The sequence below is a fragment of the Corvus moneduloides genome, chromosome 3 (genome assembly GCF_009650955.1).
Source record: "Corvus moneduloides isolate bCorMon1 chromosome 3, bCorMon1.pri, whole genome shotgun sequence".
Classification (NCBI taxonomy): Eukaryota; Metazoa; Chordata; class Aves; order Passeriformes; family Corvidae; genus Corvus; species Corvus moneduloides.
The window spans coordinates 80,827,436-80,844,264 of record NC_045478.1 but is presented as its reverse complement, the minus strand read 5'-3'; the positions used below and the strand labels follow the sequence as shown (position 1 = coordinate 80,844,264).

General features: G+C 40.4%; 1 protein-coding gene and 1 long non-coding RNA gene across 7 annotated transcripts in view; one reads left to right on the top strand and one right to left on the bottom strand.

Moving 5' to 3' along the window:
- KIF25 (kinesin family member 25) overlaps window positions 1-13,933 on the top strand; it is a 42,349-nt gene extending 28,416 nt beyond the window's left edge. For 4 of the 5 annotated variants that reach the window (XM_032102405.1, XM_032102406.1, XM_032102403.1 and 1 more), the window contains 6 exons: window positions 532-681; window positions 1,752-1,928; window positions 6,978-7,129; window positions 9,632-9,829; window positions 12,218-12,373; window positions 13,534-13,933. In XM_032102405.1, the coding sequence (XP_031958296.1) occupies window positions 532-681; window positions 1,752-1,928; window positions 6,978-7,129; window positions 9,632-9,829; window positions 12,218-12,373; window positions 13,534-13,691 (991 nt within the window). In that variant the 3' untranslated portion in view covers window positions 13,692-13,933. Of the gene's footprint in view, window positions 1-531; window positions 682-1,751; window positions 1,929-6,977; window positions 7,130-9,631; window positions 9,830-12,164; window positions 12,374-13,533 lie in introns of all 5 variants that reach the window. The other variant, XR_004238826.1, reaches the window with a different exon arrangement.
- LOC116440988 lies at window positions 1,799-8,139 on the bottom strand. Of its 2 annotated transcripts, XR_004238828.1 has the most exons (4): window positions 7,965-8,139; window positions 7,728-7,845; window positions 6,596-6,811; window positions 1,799-2,233 (listed from the first exon to the last, which is right to left on the bottom strand). It is a non-coding gene; the product is annotated as an uncharacterized LOC116440988 (long non-coding RNA). The 2 variants fall into 2 exon arrangements; XR_004238827.1 differs by lacking the exon at window positions 1,799-2,233 and having other exon boundaries at window positions 2,724-6,811.
- Window positions 13,934-16,829: the final 2,896 nt, after the last annotated feature.

Below are 16,829 nucleotides of genomic sequence, written 5' to 3'. Positions count from 1 at the left end.
ATTTGTGCCTCCTATTCTTAGGGGGCTGTCTTCTCTGATTGAAGGCTATGACTGATGAGCCTGCCTGAAAAAGGCTATGAGAGATGAAGAGTTCCCAGCTGTTAAGATACAAGTGCAGTGGGGTTTGCAGCACAGCACTGTAACACAAATCAAGCCCATCAATGGTTTACTTTAAAATGCTATGCTGTAAACTGCAGTGTTTCAGGAGCTGATTAACAAGCAGCTCAGTAGTGCACAAGCTGGAAGTTGGGCAGGTGAGGAGGTCTAACAGCATCAGTCATTCCAAGCTAAGGATCCCTTAAACGTCTTCTTAGAAGCATCCCTTCAACTCTGCTTAAAAAATAAAATCTGTTTAGGTCATGTTATGAACAGTAATTACTGTCAGACTTTGAGACCTGCAGAAAGAAATCAGGGACAGTGTATTTATTTTCTTGTTTAAGTTTGTGTTCCCAAATTGTTTGGAGTTTGACTTGCCACCTAACAGACACATTTGGTAATGGTAAAATATATTACAGCACTTCTGTTTTTCAGGTACAATGTGTGTATCATGGCTTATGGGCAAACGGGAAGTGGGAAGACATACACAATGTTGGGACCACAGTCAGAGGGGAACTTAGCATTCTCCATAGAAGAGGAATCAGAACTTGGAATTATTCCCCGAGCTACCCAAGAAGTGTTCAGGTAAAAATGAAGTAAAGGTTTGCTGTCAGTGGCAGTCACTTTAAACTGTATAGAAAGGGTGAAATAATGTTTGTAATGTATTTATCATTATAGATTTCAGCTTCACAATGGTTAATATTTATAGCTTCTCTGACCACCATTTGATATTTGAGGCTTTATACAGGTTTCTAGTCTTTCTCCTGCTTAATCTGATTTTCTAAGACAATAAGATTATGCAGTTTTACTGTGTGTTATCTGTCCATCTGGCTTTCAGACTCTTAATTAAACTTTTGAAAATATTTTAACCATAGTTGTGGGAGTCCAATAGACTATTAAGTTCCTAAAAGTTTTGTGAGAATTGACAATTGGAATACATGAAGAAGATTTAAATTAGAAGCCAGTCCCAAGGAAGAACAATAGTAGAATTTTTAACTACAGTCTGTTCTTGTTTTAAGAGTTCTTAGATTTTTATAGTTGAACCTAATACAGGATTGAACTGATATGCTCCTATGTTACAGTAGAAGAGCCATTAGAAGTTTTTCCAGCTAAGCCTGTTTCTTTTGGAGAAGGGTATAAGATAAATCAAAGAACCAATTTTGTATGAGAATAACTGTCTAACTCTGAATACTCTCCTGAATAGAGAAGCCCTTAATTTGTGGGTTTTCTGAGGCTGTGAACAGATAACTTCTTACAGATATAGTTTGCCATCTCTGTCTGTTCACTGCTTGCACTCTGCCAGATTTTATACTCGGAGTTCTGAGTGCAATAACTGCCAGCAGAGAAATGGTATAAAAAAATCATGAGGTGGGAGGCTAGTGGAAAAAAAACAAGCTGGCACAGCTGTTTGGGAAATTAAATTCTATTTACTTCTTCATGTATAAATAAACTGTATATTCTGATTCTTCAAGTTAACATTAACATATGGATGAGGCAAATCCATGGCTGCAGATACTTAGTAAACACTTTATCAGATTGTAATTATATTACAATTAAATAATAGATCTCTATTTACAGATTGTTCATTTGGGGCTGGACTTCAACATTTTTGGGCTTTCTTCAATTTTTTTTCTTTTTTTTTTTTTATTTGCCAGGCTTATTTCAGAAAAGCCCCAAGGAAGTTACTGGGTTGAGGTTTCTGTTGTAGAAGTGTATAATAATGAAATTTTTGATCTTCTGGCCAAAGACAGTTATGGAAAAGCATTTGGCATCAAACGTGATGTTGTCACAACCAGAGAAGGGAAGAGCGATGTGCCATTGCTGACGCACGAGTAAGTACATGGCTTGTTCCTACCATTGGTGTTAATGCCATGAAGAGCTGTCACAAAGCTGCATTATTGGCACCAGATTGCTTCTAAATAATGAGTTCTTACCATATGTAAAAGAACAGCTCTGTTTCTGTTAGCTCAGTCTATTAGATTGCTGTTGGCTGCAAATGTCAAAATACTTCCCAGAAATAACTGTACAATTACTTTGCATTATACTCCTGTTTTAAGGAGTATAATGTGCCTTTCACTCAGAATGCCTGAAGATTGCTGCATATTTTGTTGTTGCTGGATCTAGGGCATCCTGTCAGCTGTAGAAGAAGAAGAGATAATCCAGTCACAAAGCACTTTCCATCCAGTCTTACTGAATTATAAAATTTACAGATTATAATAGAAATTTATGTACCAGTTGCAAATTTTTAAGCAGCTGTAGGGTTTTAGCTCTCCCTTTAAGGGTTAGAGTTAAAAAAATTATAATAAGATTTTAAGTGATCTTTTAATACAAATACTCATCTTAATATTGCTTAATATTCTGTTTTCATAACTGGAGGTGTTAAAGCTGGATTTGTTGTGTTGGCATTTGAACTTGTAGGTCTTGAAAATTGAGGTTCTTCAAACTAAAACCTAAGAAGCAGCAAAGCTTCTCACCATTCACTTTTAAGATGTACCTTCCCAGCATCGGTGCATGCCAGGTTTGATCCTTATTTACACAACTTGACAGTGTAGGAAGAGGTAGGGTATTTAGGGCTACAGCTATACTTTAATGCCTTCTTTTACTTACTAAGCATTACAAAGACTTGTTCTAGTACTCATGGGAATGATTCTTGGCATTATGTAAGTGTGGCATATAAAGCAGATGTACAGTGCTTTCTTGTTATATATAAAAAGCTTACCTGGGTAGTTAGGTGTTAAAAATCATGTGTTCATAAAATTCCATCCATTAGCACAAGAGAATCTGTTTCAGGTGCTTCATTTTAGTAATGGCTATCACAGAATGTCCTGAGTGGGAAGGGGCTCACAAATCGTAGCGTCCAACTCATAGCCCTGCACAGAACAGCCCCAAGAATCACATTCCAGTATCTGGCCACCCCCTGGGTGAAGAACCTTGTCCTAATATCCAGTGTAAACCTCCCCTGATACAACTTGAGGCTGTTCCCCCAGGTCACCAAAGAGAAGAGATGGGTTCCTGAGCCTCTGCTTCCCCTCACAAGGAAGTTGTAGCTGCAGTGAGGTCTCCCCTCAGTCTCCTCCAGGCTGAATAAACCAAGTGACCTCAACTTCTGCTCACATGGCTTCCCCTCTAGGCCTTTCACCATTTTTGTGGCCTTTATTCAGGCCTTACACTAGTAGAATCAGCATTAGCTAGAAAAAAAAAAAAAAAATAGGACTAGCAGTACAAGTGGTACCAGAATCGTGATGGTACCCAGTGGAATTAAACTGGACATCTCTCTATGAGTACCCAGCATGAGAACAGATTCCAGAAGGGAGCATGTGCATTATCGAGATGTCTAAAAACATTAAAAAGTGTCCTGCTCCTTGAGTAAATAATGTTTATGAAAAGGAACATCTTGCTCTATTGAAATGTTTAGAAGAGCATTAGAGTTTTCTATGTTTCTGGAGAAAAGTGATGTTTTTCTTCACTTCTCTATAATAATTCTTGTCATGGTCTAATCTCTACTTTTCCAATGGGAATTAGCAGTCAGATATGAAATGTATCCCATGCCAATTAAAATAAAATGCAGCCTCAGTGGAAATAATTTTGTCCTGTGGGACTTAGTCACATAAGCTGACCAATAGTTTGTTTATCTGGGTTTAATGCTATTCCCAGCAAGCCTTGATAAAAATACAAGAATGTACTGGAGGATTGTGCAAACATACTTTTATTCTACCTAGTGATACACATTTATTGATTTGTACTTTCTAGCAATTTAATTGCTCATAGAAAAGTGGGAGCCCAGAGAAATTGTCAAGTGGTTTTCTTCATTGTAGGAGCTACAGAACTTCTTTCTTTCTATGAAATAATAAGCACTGCAATATTCTTGGAAGGATTAACAAACATTTGTATCTAGGGTATGCCTGCTCTTTGGTCTTGAGGTTAAATACAATTTCCATAGAAATTCTGCAAGCTTGATTGCACTCTGCATGTTCCGTAAGAACATGGAATGTATGAAAAATGACTGGAACTTAAAGTGATGAATCCTCTTGCCCTTTCTGTCTGTATTATGCTGACTGGTGGGTTTCTCTGTCTCTATTCTTGTATTTCCCCAACTGTGACTCTACTCCAACTTTTAGTATCTAGCTAAGGCTCTGCTGTCAAGGGAATGAAAAACTCCTGAAAAGGCTGGGAGCAGAACGTAACCTGTGTGTGCTGAATCTTTCTTGGAGGAGCTAATTTTTTACTTTGACTAGACAGGAAAGGAGCCACACAACTTAGAAAATGAAGATGGGTGCATGTAGTGTAGGCATGATGGGAGTTGAACTTTCCCTGTTTCATCAGAACCTCCAAGTAGTTTTTAATTATGGTATTTCAGTAACTAAGATGCTGGCCTGGCATAATTTTATTCCTGAAAAGTGCCTGTTCCACTTCCCAAGGGAGCTTTGCATAGCTAGTGGGTGACCCATCTCTTTTCATAGGTTTTGGGGAAGGGAGAGGTGAGAAGCAGCAGGACTTGTGCCATAGAGACAAAAAAAAATGAGCTGCAATAAGGTTTCATGTATCCTTCTAGTCCTTCTAGTTAATAAAATGGCTGCTCTGTTTATTTCTGTAAATTTTAATTTATGGCGTAGGAACCTGGCGCCTTGAACTAAAACTCTTAAAAGCCACTTATCTCAGTCGGTTAATACTAAATTCTAATGCAAATATAAATAAAAATATGGACTTGTATCTCAATTACAATGCAAGCAGCGAAAAAAGTCCAATTCATAAACAAGTTATATTAATAATTACACAGAAAGGTTAATAAGAAAAAACAAACCCAAACAAAGTAAGGGAACCATTGAATGAGGCCACCCAGCTGCCCAAAATCTAAAGTAAACAGCTCGTGCTTTGAATAAAAACACATCCTCATTTATGATAATATTTCATCTAGAATATATTGGCCTGCTGGGTCTTATTGGCTTCTCCATATATCCATTAAAGTACAGTAGTCTCTTTCCTGCTAACATGTTCATCTTACTGAATCACAAAAACCTCAGTCTCTTTCTTCTTTTATAGCTTGGTTGACTTTGGAGAACTTTCAGCATCAAATTTTTAATGTAACCACAACAGGGCTTCTCTTTGTAGAATCTGGTCCTGGAACGTGCAGCACACAGAGCACGATGAAGTCGTAGAGATTATACGAAAATATTATTTCTGTCAGTCCTGCTGGGGAGCTACTGTGCCAAGGTTGCCACACTGGGTTGGGGATGTTTCTTGTCTTCAAAGCCAGCTGCAGCTTCCCAGTGTAGGTGACCAGCACTGGCAGCACACCCTGAGCCCTGTCTTAGTTGGCAAATGTAGGGATGGGGCAGCAGCTTGGAGCATTGACCCTTTGCCAGCTCCCAGCAGCAGTTTGCAAAAGCTGACAGCCTGGTGCTGCATCCTAGCCAAGGCTGCTTCCCTGTCAGGCCTTCCAGTCCTGGCTGACTAGCCACTGGAAGATGCAGTTCAAGACTTGGGAAGGCAGGATGCGTGAGGCAATAGTCAGATCACCCCAGTGTGAGGCTTTGACTGTAGGAACTAGAGCCACTGGTTCTCTGCTGGCACCAGGTCAGACAAGCAGGAGACATCCCCAGTGGGTGCCGGAGGCAGCGGTGTCACAGTGGAGGCCGGCATGTGTGGCTCGGGATTGATTGGGGAAGTCTGTAGTGATTGTTTACCTCACGCAGCCCTGGATACACAGGGAACTGCGCTGAGGTGGCCGCTTCTCCTCAGCGCCTACAGATATGGTGTGGCCAAATGCTTTTCTGTTCTTCAGATGCCCTTGCTCTGGTTTTCGAGGAAATTGTTTTAGTTGAGTGTAGTTTGTTTTCTTTTGTTCTTCTGTCTCCAAACTCTTCAAGTATGGCTCTTAGCATAAAATAAGCTTTTGCCCAGTGTGACTTTTACTGAAATCAGCCAAATCTAAGTCATAAAGACCTTGCCTAAACACATGCTTGTTTTTGCTGACTGCAGCATTGTGGAACCAAGCCTGAGGCCTGTCATGAGAGTTATTAATGGTTGTGCTGTTACAGAGCATTCAGTGACCAGGCTATGATACGCAGTCGTCATTTATAGCCCCACTTAAAAACAATTATTTAGGTGTTCTACCTTCAGTGATTATTGAAGATGGCAATACTGAAAGAAAAGGGTAGGCACTCTTATCTCATTTGTTTTAAACATTGCAAACCTAGGGAAAATCTTTACCTAACCAGTTTATTTCATTTTCTGTGTTTAGTTCACTGTGTGCGTTAGGTCTTTGCCCTTTGATTGATCATATTTGCAGCACTTCCTTTAACAGGAAAACAGATAATATGAGATAAATGGTCTATAGAAACTTACGTCTATCTATTCTGACACTGTGCTCATTGAACAGTGGAACTGAACTTTTTTCCAAGGATTCTGGATTTAATTCCAAATGTGAAATACGACTTCCAGAGGCCCAGAGAATTTTTGGGGGGTTTTGCCTAATTCTGTACCTAAGAAAATGAGCTACCTTAGCATAAATTGGACAAATCCACTTCTGTAAGACCAGAGATTCCAGCAGTGTCTTAACCTGCGTCTTTTCTTCCAAAGTGTGGAGATGCAGAAATTTCCATTGCCTCAAGAGCTCAGCTACAGTACCTCTGGACCTGCAAGGCTGGCAGGCCACTTCTGCAGCACTTTCAGGCTGCATCACAGCTTTTGTCTTGAATTTTCATCTTTATCCCACCTGAAAAAGTCAAAATACAGTTGTTTGTGCAGCTCAAAACTGAGAGTAGTATAAGGAGAAGAGCAGGGAAGTGGAAGTGCTGAGATTCTCATTCAAGTTGTCAGCTTTCTTGTGTGATTTTTCCTTCAAGTCAGTTAAATATCCTTTCTGTTTCTTTACTTCTTAGGACTGTTAAAAATGCATCGGAATTTTTGCATCTAGTCAATAAAGGCCTACAGCTGAGAGTCACGCACCCAACACTGGTGCATGCCCATTCCTCTCGTTCTCATCTGGTAGTGACATTGACCATAACCACAGTTGTCTTTGGAGATAACTTTGGTAAGTAGAATGTTACTAAAATACATCTAGAGCCAATTGTTTTTAGAAAAACAGTCTGTGGACTGGGAGATCTTCCTGTTGCTTTTTCTTCCTTTTTCCAATGTTTGATACATTCCCTCAGTTCTTTTCCATTTTTCTAACTTCTTCGTATCTCCTTAAATAACAGACCATTTTCATGTTTGAATGCTGCTTTCAGTTTCATAAAATCTTAGCACTTTTCTTTATATGTCTTGACTTAGAGTTGTTGAAGTTTTATTGCATGAGGCAACTAATAAATAATGTTTTCAGAAAGTCATAAGGTATAAGATAGTAAAGATCTTGGTAAGATAGGTACTCAAAGTAGTTAAATTACTTAGAATTACTAATTACATGTCGTATAAAGTTTGTGGTTAAGCTAACCATAATTTTAGAGATCATCATATGCTTTTGGGTGAGAAAGAATTAAATTTTTTTACCCTCTGCCTTGCAAAAATGTCCATCAAATTCAGAATCCTTTCAACTGTTAATAATAGGCTACTGTATGAAAGGACAAAATACTTGTCTAATTTACTATGGAAATATTGATATTTCTACTTTTCACTACTACACCAAGACTTACCAGTTTATTGGTTGAGGAACAACTTCCTTTTGGGACTCTGGGGGGAACTTTGTTTTCTTTTGCTCATGTTATAATTTCAGGCTCTCTGTTTGAGTGGTGGGCCCATCTCCTTCATACTCTGTAACAACAATGTGATTTTAGAAAGTGGGAAATATTTAACATTTTTTTACCTTAGATTGCTATCAGAAATTAAACCAACTGTATCAGCAAAGCAGAACAAACAGTGCCCTCACTTACCTATGGGCCTTGCCAAAAGACACAGTTACTTCACAAATTGCAGCTCCAGCATTCCTGATGTTAACTCGCTCCAGATTCTCGTCAATTAGACTGATGGTACTTTTCTACACTCAGAGTTGGCACCATTAGCACAGCAGCCATCTTGTCTAGTCCAGAATTCCCTTTGCCACTTCAAAGTGCAGCCACCCCACTGTGCTGGTTGCCTGGCAGCAAAGCTCCACAGAAATGTCTAATTGTTGTTGAATGCAGACTCTGGCTTTTGACTCACAGCACATGGATGAAGATGTGCATTGTAAGGGAACAGAGCAGCACTGCAGTTGGGACCTCACTGCAGCAGTGTGTGACAGTGCAGCCTGCCTTGTTTAAAAGAAAAGGATCCTGATTTAAAAGCCAGGTGCCATTGTTGACATCAGATATCTAAGATATCATCAGATATCTAAGCCACTAAATAAAAAGTTCTAAACTCTGTGATGAGTTCTTCACCTTAAGCCAGGGTTGACAAGCCAGCACTTTTCCAGGTTTGATTAAGGTAGCATTTTGATCAGAATTATCTCTTGTTTAAGGAGAGCTGTTTCTTAATTTCATTGTCTAAAACTGAAGAGGAGTGAGAACACTTGGTTTGAGACTTTATAGCCTGAAGCCATTTATTCTGTGTAAACCAACACAGCAGCTCTGCCTACACTGCGAAGAGCTGGCTCATGATTTAGCAGCAGCTTACTTGGAGAAGTACAGAGCTCTGCAACGCAAGTCAGTCTTCTCCTTAGTCAAGTTTTGCAGTTGGAAACTTGCTACTATTCCAACTAGAACTCTTTAAGCACTGAAGGAAGTCTGCTGTCTCTATGACTTGTAGCAGAATATGTGCCTCTTATTCTTTCATGTCTTTCAGAGAGTGAAAGAAAGAGATAGATGAAAACCAAAACATAAGAAAAAAACAAAACTGCTTTGGGAAATCCATTTTACATATATTCCTGCTAAGCTAATGTGAAAGCAGCTTTCCCAGAGAATCTTTATCTTCCTTCCCAGCACAGAGAAAGCCAGATGCTTCTGCTAAGGAAGAGGAAGGATATTAGTAGGTAACCAACCTGAAGAAGTGGGAATAATACTATTGAGGCTGATAGCTCATCACGTGGAGATCTTGCAGCGGGATATGAGGGCTGAAGGAAGTCTAAGGGGAACAGCAGCAAAGGACAAAATAGAAGAGGCAAGATGGAGATTTTTTTTTTTCCCAGAGCACCAGCAGGTGATATTTCAAATACATAGAACCAGATTTCAGAGCCTACTGCTCCCTAACATCTGAAATCTGCAACTCTAGACTTTGGTTGCAATCAGTCTAAAAATTTGAAAAAAGCCTCTTTAAAGTCCTTACTGGACTCCCATTTCTTGTTTTCCACATGGATATGTGAACAATAGGGATATTGGATACAACACAATCTACACCAAAACTTGTTACCAACTGGTACAATAAGTTTGATGAGTGAAACCTTAGATAAAAAGAAAAAGTAATTTAGAAAAAGTCATGCCTGTGGCATGGATTCTGACTTGTATATTGCTTTTGTTAGAATTGCCTGAAGCAGCAGATACTGTACATCCCCTATTGATGCCCCATTATTTTTCCCATCTCAATTATCAGTGTCAGTGAGAAGCTCTTGTTTTTTTCCATTAACCAGGTACTTTATGGGAAGATGAACAAACCAGTCAGAGACTAACTAAAGAGTCTTCCTGCACTTTTCTACAAAGAATGAGAGACAATAAATCCACCTCTTCTTCCAGACCCTCTTCTCCAGTGCAATTTGAAGCAACTGAGAAAATGAAGCAAGTCAAAACAAGACTGCAGCTGGTGGATCTGGCTGGGAGCGAGTGTGTCGGTAAGCGAACGTGTCTGTTCATGGGCATGGATCCTCGTGGATCTAGGTTACAATAGTTGCCTTAGTTCTTTATGGAGGGATACATGCTACCCTACCATCACACAGTGGTGGTTTGAACCCACAGATCCTGGCATCAACAAAATTTTGAGGGCTGACTGATCTGGTTTTACACTGGCATAGTTTAACTCAAAGTATGACCATATGAGCTTGAAATAAGCCCAGGACAGTTACCCATATCATAGATATACTATTTGTTCAGACTGCTTTTATTAGGCCTGTTTTTCTACTCTGAAAATTAGCATGTCTTTGATACAGAAATGTTTAAAGGGCATAAATTATTTAAATATTACAAATATCTGTAATAATTGAAATCACCATGTGTGGATTTTTCTGCTTTATTATGGAAAAAGTCTTGGAGGAAATTTGTGTTGAAAAGATAATATTGTTTTCATTGTTTCTTCAAAGCATTTTCCTTCTGCCTCCTCTATGCACACAATAATTTCAAAAACTTGATTATTTCCTAAAGGACAAGTTTTCTTACCAAGAAAAACCATGCAGCCAAATGTATCATTCCAGAAATAATGTTTTGAAAAGTGAACCAGTATTATGAAAGAGTCTTTTACTTTACTGCCAAGAATTCTTGCTGTTGCTCACTGTTAAACTTTTGTTCTACAGAGAAACCTAATATAATACGTTATTTTTTCATTTGCCCTAAATGCTGAAAACATGTAATTGAGCAACAGGGTGTGTGTTTGTTCTCTCAGTTAAACTAGGACAAACACTTCCTTGGTCTGGGGCTCGGCAGGCCAGATCCTCTAGTGAAGGCAGAAGAGCTGTGCTCACATCGGTGTTAGATGTGGCCCAGCACACACAGCAGACTGACTGACCTCTGCCGTCAGCTGTGCTGGTGGACATATTCTGCTGAAAGTGAGGGCAGCGTTAACTCGTAATTGTTTTAAAATGTGGACAAATCTAAGTGAGCAGCAGTACCTCAGGCTTCTCACACACATCAGCACCCGGCCCTGTTGGCTCTACAGCCAGCCTGGGTCATCTGCAGCATTTACAAGCCAAGTGGTCCCTTTTTAGCAAACTATGTTTCACTTTGAAAACTCAGCTAAATGCTTTGTTGACATTCATCTAACCAAATGTAGAGAAACAGCAGTTTAAACACATACCCCCTCCCCTATTTGCAGTTTTCTGCTGTAGGGGGATAGCTGTCCACTTTTCCTTGATATACAAGAAGCCTAGGGATGGCTGTATACATAATGACCCCAGTAAAGTTAGCCTGAGATTCATCCTATCTTGGATTGTTATCCACTCTTTGGCAGGGTCTTCCAAACTGTTTTGCTCTCTCTCTGACAAGAGACTCTACCACTCCAACCTCATCCTCTCCCACAGTCACAGTTCTCCAGCCCTCCCTGTCCAGACTCCTGGGGTTTTTGCTATTACTTCACCTTTTCACATTTCCCTCTTGGACTCCTCATTTGCTCTCCCAGTTTGGAAAATGCTGGCCTAAGGGGAAATCAAGATCTCTAGCCACTCCTTGTACCTGTCTAGAGATGGGAGAGTAGGCAGTAGAGGAAGTTGTTGGCTCCATCTGATCATCCCACGGCCATCAGCTCTGCCTGACATGGATCATGTGCTCTGGGTAAGGAGGAGTGACTGTGGGTGCCTCCGTACCTCATCCACTATCCTGAAGAAAGCTTGAATTTGAATAATGTGATGCTAAATGCTAATAGCATGGTAGAGGTAAGGACAGCAGGAATTAATTACTCTTAACTGCAGCCTCATCCAGACTGATCAAAGAGTTGAGCTTGCAGCACCTCTTTGAATTGGTGCAATGTGTTGCATAGACCAAACCTCTACAGTGTTGCTCAGGGGCAGCATGGCCACATACAACCATGCTGGGTGGGTGGTAGAAGGGCATCATTTTCCTTTATCTATTTCCTTACAGAAAATCATGCCATAAAGCACCACCTCATAGGATTAGGTGAACACAAATACTTCATACTTGTGGGTGTTGTACAGTTTTGTTTCTGCAGCTTGTGGCATCAGTGCCTCTCCTCTTTTTCCTAAGGGATACAGATGGGGCAGCTAACTCTTATAAAAAATGATGAAACAAAACAGGTTTCTCTTTGGTTGCATTGTGGACTCACATTTTCAAAAGTGGTGTTATTTTGTCTGATCTTAAGGTATTCCTACTTTCTTGGTTCCTTGTTCTTAATACAGGTGGAGCCAAAATGCATTGTACATCTGAAGAGATCAACTTTAACATGAGATGCTTTGGACCATCTGTACACAATGAATCTTTTTTAACCTTTCCTCCACATTACAGCTTTGAAGCAGCTTTGCTTAGTGTTACCACTGCATTTTCCTGTACTGTGCCAGGTATGTCTGGAGTGACAGGGGCAGCACTAAGAGAGACCGCCTTCATTAACCGCAGCCTGTCTGCCCTGGCCGACGTTCTGGGAGCGATAGCAGAGCAGCGAGCTCACGTCCCCTATCGGAACAGCAAACTTACACATCTGCTTCAGGACTCTGTAGGTGAGGGATTATTCTGACTCCTGTTTAACAATATAGATTTCTTCTCCTAATTTTCTGCCCCCTCTTTGCAGTGTAAAACTATATGATCATCTACTCTTTGCTTGAATGTGGCCTCTATTTCAAAGACTCTGGCTCTGGAGTGTGTGAGTACACAGTGACAGTTCTGAACTCCTTCTGAATTTAGCTAAACCTTGCAGTTTTGAAAGCTCAGCTGAAGAACAACATCTCCATAGGATCATGTGAAGGGTAAAAATTGCATTGCACTGGTGTTTCATGTCAGGTACAGTTTAAAAGTTAAACCTCAATCTTTATTACTACAGGATATAATCACATACTTGCACATTCCTTACCATTGTGCCCTATAGCAGCGAGACAAAGGAGGAAGACAGGACATGGCACTGTGCTACAATTTCTTTTTGTGTTTGGGTCACTTCCTTTTCTTTAACTCCTCATCTACGCAGGAGGAGTTTTAAAGCAAGTGTTATTCCTGCAGTACTGTCAGGTTTGTGTCCATTTTTCTTCGGCCAGCAAATATTAGCCCTTATGCTTTTAATCTCCAGTTCAAGACATTGACAGTGAATGAGGTAACAATTCTTCAGAGTTTCTGAAATACTATGAGTTTTTGCTTAAGCTTTGATTTTCATTTAGTACTGAAGTCCCTACTGTGAAAAGGGAGAGCCAAAAAGAGAAGTGTTTTGTGGGTGCTGAGCCTGATTTTAACCAAGTTGTATGACTTCAGTGAAGTGTTGAAAATGGCAGTTTCCTCCTTTCTTTAATCATTGTCTGTAAACTTCAAGTCTGTTTTGTTTTATTGTCACACAAGATATTTTGCCATTACCCTAAATTTACAAACATTTGACAAAACTTAAATTAAGTATCCAGAGCCATAACATACATGCTGATTAACTGGTGAAGCTAAAAGGGGAAAAAAATCTACATTACAAATTGTGAAACGCTTGGGGGCAAATACCATATTGTTAGATACAGACTCTCCATGAAGGAACTGTCTGTTTCAACAGCCCTCTTCAGGAGCAGTCTTCTGCTTCATGAAAGCAGTGGTAACCTGTGCTCACTGTTGTGTAGATCAGTATGGTACCAGTGTATAACTTACTGAAAATAATGAGGTAAATAAGTATGTTTTGTCTTTTCCCTGCTTTTAGGAGGTGATGCTAAACTGTTGGTGATGCTGTGCATCTCTCCTGGCCAGAAGTACTTAACAGAATCAATGCAGTCTCTGGGATTTGGGACTCGTGCTCGACAAGTTCAGAGAGGACAAGTCAAGAAAAAAAATTTCCCATTGCCAAGTAAAGCAAAATAAAGCTTAAGACTCCTGTGGATTAAAGTATCATTAATGAGTTCCTCAGACCAAAATGTATATTATTGTCCTTAAGCCATTCTTTTAGATAGCAACTGCCAGATAAAAGAAACAATCCTCAGCATGGCATTAGTAACCAATAAACCTGCTAATGATGTTCTTGCTCCAAAGATAATATCAAGTATTGACAACAGCTACCAGCCCTGATGGAATGGCAGAGAAATAAACTGGGCTTTAAGACCTGGCTTTGGTGATGTGTTTCCTTAGTTCTACTTGCCCTAAGGCAATAGGGCCCTGATTTAGAGTGGTTCTCTTCTGAAAGGCCAAGGGTGCGTTCTGTTTTCTCAGTAGAAGTCAGGAGTCTAAATATCATTCCCAGTGCTTCAAAACAAAGTGAAATACTTCCTCCCAGCTTGGATTAAAATGAGACATGTCATTTTGGATTGCTCTTCTATCTAGCATGGATGGGGTCATTCCTAACGCACTAGCAACAGGTAGGAGTGTAAAGGAACCCAGCAGCTGTACTGAATGGAGTTTTGTTCTCTGGTTTTAGGTAGGAAATAATGGTATGAGTGAGATGGAGAAAAGAGTAAGGGTGTATATCTGTTATCCCTCTGGAATGTAGCTTAGAAAGCAAATGAGGGATTACACAACTTTTTGAAAACACACTTAGGTTAAATGGTTGGAATGAATCCCAGCTCTGCTGATTTCATTAAACCCACAGCTCTGCCTGTTTGGGGGGTATTTTTGCTCCATGAAGGCTGAAAGGCCCTGAACTACACATCCTAATGGGACCCAACTTGTACAACTGTTGGCAGTAATCTGGCCTATTGTTTCACTTGCATTTCTGAAGCAAGTTAAACACATCACAACCTTGACGTGGAGCCTGCAGATTAAAAAGGATAACCACACGAATAAAACACCAAACAGCAGCTTTGGTACACTGTTTGTCACCTGCAAGAGGCTTTCACCTTTTACACCAATGGTGAGATAACATCATGCAGGGTTTGTGAATGAAGTGATACTGGGAGAAGTTTCAAGGAAGTTTAAGCAATGTTGGAGGTGAGAAGTAGGTCCAAGATGAGCAATTGGGTTCAAGCATCATCTGATGTGTTCTCTGCATTAAATTATTGCTCAGCAGAGACCTCAAGATCCACTCCTAATATTTTTCCACCAGCAATTACTCTGCCCCTAGTCTGAGAGAGAGGTCATTGTTAGGTCACTGCTTAAATTGCAGTGGCCTGCCCCAAAAGCTGGAGTTTATAGTACTCCAAGTCACTTAACCTTCGCAAGCACAAATATTTATCCAGAGATTATGTAGCATACTATTATTGGAATTTCACCCTTGAATATATAACAGCTGCTGTGTTGCTTGCAGTTCTGGTACTCAGAACATAAGCATCCAACCAGAGAGCTCTTGCTTTCTTAAATAATGTTGTGAGGGTAAAAAATGCCTTAACTTTACCCAATTCCAGCAGTAACAGAGGGGTAGAAAAAAAATCTGGCCAAGGGGACTTAGGAAGCTGAGTGGTCAGTAAAGCAGTCTCAGGTGAGAAAGTGTCAGAGTGAAGAATGTCAGCCTGGTAAACGAAATGCAGGAGCAGCTTCAAGCTCACCTTAGTCTGTGGACAGCTGTGCTACTAAAGCCACCTGGATTACAGCTCAAAGAGAGGTTAAGTAACAAGGGCCTGATCCCACCAGCAGTTATAAGTAACTTTCTCAAGTATTTTAAGGATTTGACATTTCTAAGTGTTACACAGAAATGCAACTTGCCATGAGCTGTTCTTTCTTTCCTTTTTCTGAAAAACTGCCCTTCAAAACTTTGAATTAATTTATAATCTGTGTTGTAGGAGAAAAGCAGAAACATTTATTATTGAAACAGAGAAATAAACCCCTCAAATATGAGCAAATACCAAAAGGTTAAGTTTCTACATTACCATTAACTCTGCCAAACAGAGTATGCAGCATTCCCTATTCCTGTTTTCCTTGTCAGCGTAGCGTATCACTCACTGTTTGACCTGCACAACGGAGTGTACAGGATATGCAGGGCAACAAGGTTAACATTTTGTTCTAAGAACATTCAGGTTTGGAATTTCCTGGGTTATAGAGATGTGGTTGCTCAATCCCTGTGTCAGAAGGGAAGAAGGGTAAAAGTTGTAAGGGTGAAATGGCTTTACTCTCGCGTCTAAGCTGAATTGTCTTCTGTCCCAAGAGTCACTCAGGCCTGCCAAAGGAGGATATTCAGACATGAAACTGATGTCTTGGGGAGCAAGCAAAACAGCATGTGCAAGGCCCTATACTTCTTTGCTGTAATTTTTCAGTGTTTAGATCTTTCATGCTTTGAAATTACATCTATTTTAGAAAAGCAGACTGACAGATATTCACAGAGCTGACCTCAAGGTTTCCCTCATTGGCTAAAGCCTATCCTGATAAACCAGTCCTCACTATCTTGGCACTGTAAAGGTGAAACACACATACCAACACTGGGAGAAAGAAAAAAAAGTGATATTCAAAAGCATTCTAAAATATTGCAAAGAAGGGCATAAGCACCAGGGAAAAGGTGGTTGTTCTTAAGAGTGCCCATGTAGTCAATATGCTAAAACAGCTTTGCTCTCTTCTAGGGCAGGGGCACAAGCAAATAAGAGTAAAAACAACATAAATCAGGAGAAGATCCTTTCAATGAAGTCCACAAGTGCATAATGCAGAATTCAGCTGGTCTGTTGGTGCACTGAAGCGAGAGCGCTCTCAACCTGCTTTGGACAAGTCACTGGGTCACTGTGTCAGAGTGCTGCTCATTATAGAGGGGTGCTCTTTCCTGTCCATGATCCACATGCCTTGGTGGCAGTCGACACATTAACCTTCCACTGCTGGGCTCTCTTTCTCCTCCCCTGGGCCCCAACTTTCTCCTGTGACAGTTCAGTCAGTGTTCATCTATGTCACACCTCCCACTGTCCCCTGGCTAGCCCTAGGAAATAGGCACACATCCACATAATGCTGCAAGGCACCACAAACCCCAGCTACCCATGGAACCGGCCCTCAGGAGCGCCTCTTTAATTTATGCTGCTGCCTTCATCACCCTGCAGAGGAGCCAAGCAAATAATTCCAGCGGCAGTAGCCAGAAGCCTCCAACTCTTCCTCAAA